We start from the raw sequence: 3,323 nt of genomic DNA, 5'->3' as shown, positions 1-3,323 counted from the left end.
GTGCATGAAAATCCAGTTGAGGGAATGATTGCCCAAAAGTGTTTTCAGGTATCTGCATACCACTTTGGTTTTTTACATTAGGATTTAGCAACTAGCAATGTCTCAGAGCAGCCTACAATGCCTGACCTATTTTATATAAAATTTTCCAAGTTGTTGTTGTATATAGCAAAGATTACTCATTGTTTCTTTTTATTACTACTTCCTCTCAATAAAACACACATAACATTTTTGATTCAAAATGAAAATTCAATTCAACATGCTGAAAACTTAGCAAATTGGAAAACATTATTTTAAAAAATAAGTTGGGCATTGGGCCACCTGAGTGGCTCAGTCAGTTAAATGATGCTTGGATTTGGGTCAGGTCATGATCTCATGTATAATGCATCATGTGACCAAACCGCATGTCACACTGTGCTCAGCGAGGAGTCTGATTGAAATTCTCTCCCTCCTCCCACCCAACATACTCTCACTTTTCCTCTCTCTTTCTCTCCCCCTCAAATAAAAAGAAGAAAAAAAATAAGTGGGGCATGATTTTCAATTATTAGTGATTGTGTATAGTGCCAAGAGTGATTCTAAGACAAATACAACACAAAATATTGTTTATGAAGCATAAAGCAGCAAGCCATGAAAATAATTAGAAATCAATTCTGTGAAACAAAATCATATGTGCGATAGTGTTGACACTATCTTCAAAAATGCTTCCCAAATATCCAGGACATCTCCAATATCCAGGACATTCAGAATTAACAATGGTGAAACAAAATCATATTTGATGTAGTGTAAGTTCATATTGAAAAATGATTTTCTAATATCCTGTACATCTCCAATATCCAGGAAGACTAGAATAAACAATATTCTAGGTGCCTCACCTGGAAAAAGTTCTGATAACATTTCTATGATGTTCAGGAGAATAACTTTCAAAAATATCCACAAGGAGTATGACAGTAAATAGACATAAAATCAACGGTGGGAAAGAAAAATCACACAATTGTATTTTTCTTCTCAAGAAGTTTTTTTAGAGCTTCTTTAACATCTTTGTTTCTCAAGGAATAAATCAAAGGATTCAACATGGGAGTGACTAACGTATAACATAAAGAAGCCACTTTACTCAGCTCAGGAAATCTGTCAGGAGTAAGATACATAAAAAAGACAGCACCGTACAGGACACTCACGACTCCTAGGTGAGAGCTGCAAGTGGAGAAGGCTTTCTTACGTCCCTCAGTGGATCTTATCTTTAGAACTGTGGACACAATATACAAGTAAGAAATAAGAATAACTATGATAGTAGGCAAAATAATGATGGCAGATAAGGAGAAAGAAATTATCCTGTAGATGAAGAGATCAGAACAAGATATCCTCTGAAGTGGACGAGTGTCACAGTAAAAGTGGTCAATGGCCCGGGAAGCACAAAAAGACAAAGTAAATGTCAAGCTTGTCTGAAGAACTGAGCTGATGCAGCCACAAAAATAGGAACCAGCCACCAACTGGATGCAGAAGCGTGTTGACATCTGGACGGAGTAGAGGAGTGGGTTGCAGATGGCAATGAAGCGGTCATAAGCCATGGCAGCCAGGAGAAACCCCTCAGCCACAATGAAGAGGGCAAAGAGAAAGAGCTGGGTCACACAGCCTGCAAAGGAGATGGACTTGCTCTCAGACCAGAAGTTGATCATAGCCTTGGGGGCAATTACAGAGGAATAGAAGAGGTCAATGAAGGAGAGGTTGCCCAGGAAGAAGTACATCGGTGTGTTCAGCCTGGGATCAGTCAGGATAACGGCCACCATCCCAACATTCCCCAGCAGGATCATGGCATACACCAGCAGGAAGAGCAGGAAGAGGAGAATGTAGAGCTCGGGGCGGACCCTGAAGCCTACAAGAATGAAGTCAGTCACTTCTGAGCGATTGCTGGTTCCCCTGTCACCCATGGCAGAAACCTGCAAGAGGCACAGGGAGAAATACACAAATGAACCTGGGCTTTGAGCCAGCTACAAATACTCATTACAGAATTATGACTTACGAATGTATTCTAGTCATTGTAACTTCATAAAACTACTGTGACTTAACCTTAAGCCATTGCAACTGATGATGAATCAAAAGGTTAGCTTTATGTCCCTCTCTCTGTAAGTAGGAGAATCAGATTTTGTCCTCTGAATCTAATGCAACTCCTTTCTACCCAAATGCCTTTCATGTCTGCAAGTATTACTTCTGTGTATGTTTCTGACTCATGATTTATGCAATAAATTCATTGTCATGAAGAAGTGATCAGAAGGGAGCACAAACAATTTAGCAGATGACATTTGGGAAGGAATTACAATATCTGTGTCTGAAGATAGGGAATTCAGTAGCCTGTTTTAGGATAACCTAACTTTGAATCCTTAAGCTACATTACATACCAACATATATAAAGAAAGTGACTGAATTTTAAAATGACCTAAGAGAAACATACTTACTTTTTGTAGGTAATGGAAATTTTGAATTTTGATGTAACTTTATTTACTCACTAAGATCAAAGTTGTGCACAAATAAACACAAAAATTATTACAGTTCAAATGCTGGGATTTCTCTCCTAGGTAGGCCTCTAAAACCCCTTTATAATGATCATTTCCCTGCATTTCCTCAGCCTGAAGCTCATAGTTTTTTTTAAAAAGGTCTGTAGGTAGTCTGGATGGAGGAGTTACTTTAGAAAAGATACTGAGAAAAGAAGAAAGAGAAAGAAGGAAGAAAAAAAAGAAAAAAAGAAAGAAAGAAAAATGAAAGAAAGAAAGAGATACTGAACACAAAATACACATGAAGGATTGTTATTTGAATAAGATTGTTATTCTTATTTGCCCAAAATATGATTTTCATGCATTCATACCTCATTTCCTAGACAGCTTGAGGAAGGATTTGAACTGATTGTGTTAAAATAGGGTCACTCTGTCCTCTCAGGGCTCTATATGCATGGTTCTGCCTTAATAATAATAATAATAATAATAATAATAAAGCACTTTTTATATGCCAGCCACTTTTCTAAATGCATTTATAGTAGCTCTTTTAATCCATACAACTGTACTCTGAGGTGTGTACTATTCAATTTCCTAGTTTACACGTGGGGAAACTAAGATACAAAGAAATGAAGTCTGTTCATTAGCTACCTACAAGGTCAGAATTGAACTTTGTAGACAAAAAAAAAAAAAAAACACAACCAAAAAGAAAAACTGGCTCCAATATCCATGCATTCTTTTTTTTTTTTTTTTTTTTTTTTTTTTATGATAGTCACAGAGAGAGAGAGAGAGAGGCGCAGAGACACAGGCAGAGGGAAAAGCAGGCTCCACGCACCGGGAGCC

General features: G+C 37.5%; 1 protein-coding gene across 1 annotated transcript; it reads right to left on the bottom strand.

Annotated features, from left to right (window-relative positions):
• Positions 1–980: 980 nt before the first annotated feature.
• On the bottom strand, positions 981–1,963 carry LOC121479679 (olfactory receptor 9K2). The gene has a single exon (XM_041735405.1). It carries the CDS (start codon positions 1,920–1,922, stop codon positions 981–983), a length of 942 nt encoding a protein of 313 aa, XP_041591339.1. The 5' UTR covers positions 1,923–1,963.
• Positions 1,964–3,323: the final 1,360 nt, after the last annotated feature.

Source organism: Vulpes lagopus, chromosome 21 (genome assembly GCF_018345385.1).
Source record: "Vulpes lagopus strain Blue_001 chromosome 21, ASM1834538v1, whole genome shotgun sequence".
Lineage (NCBI taxonomy): Eukaryota > Metazoa > Chordata > Mammalia > Carnivora > Canidae > Vulpes > Vulpes lagopus.
This window is presented reverse-complemented; position numbering and strand designations above follow the sequence as displayed.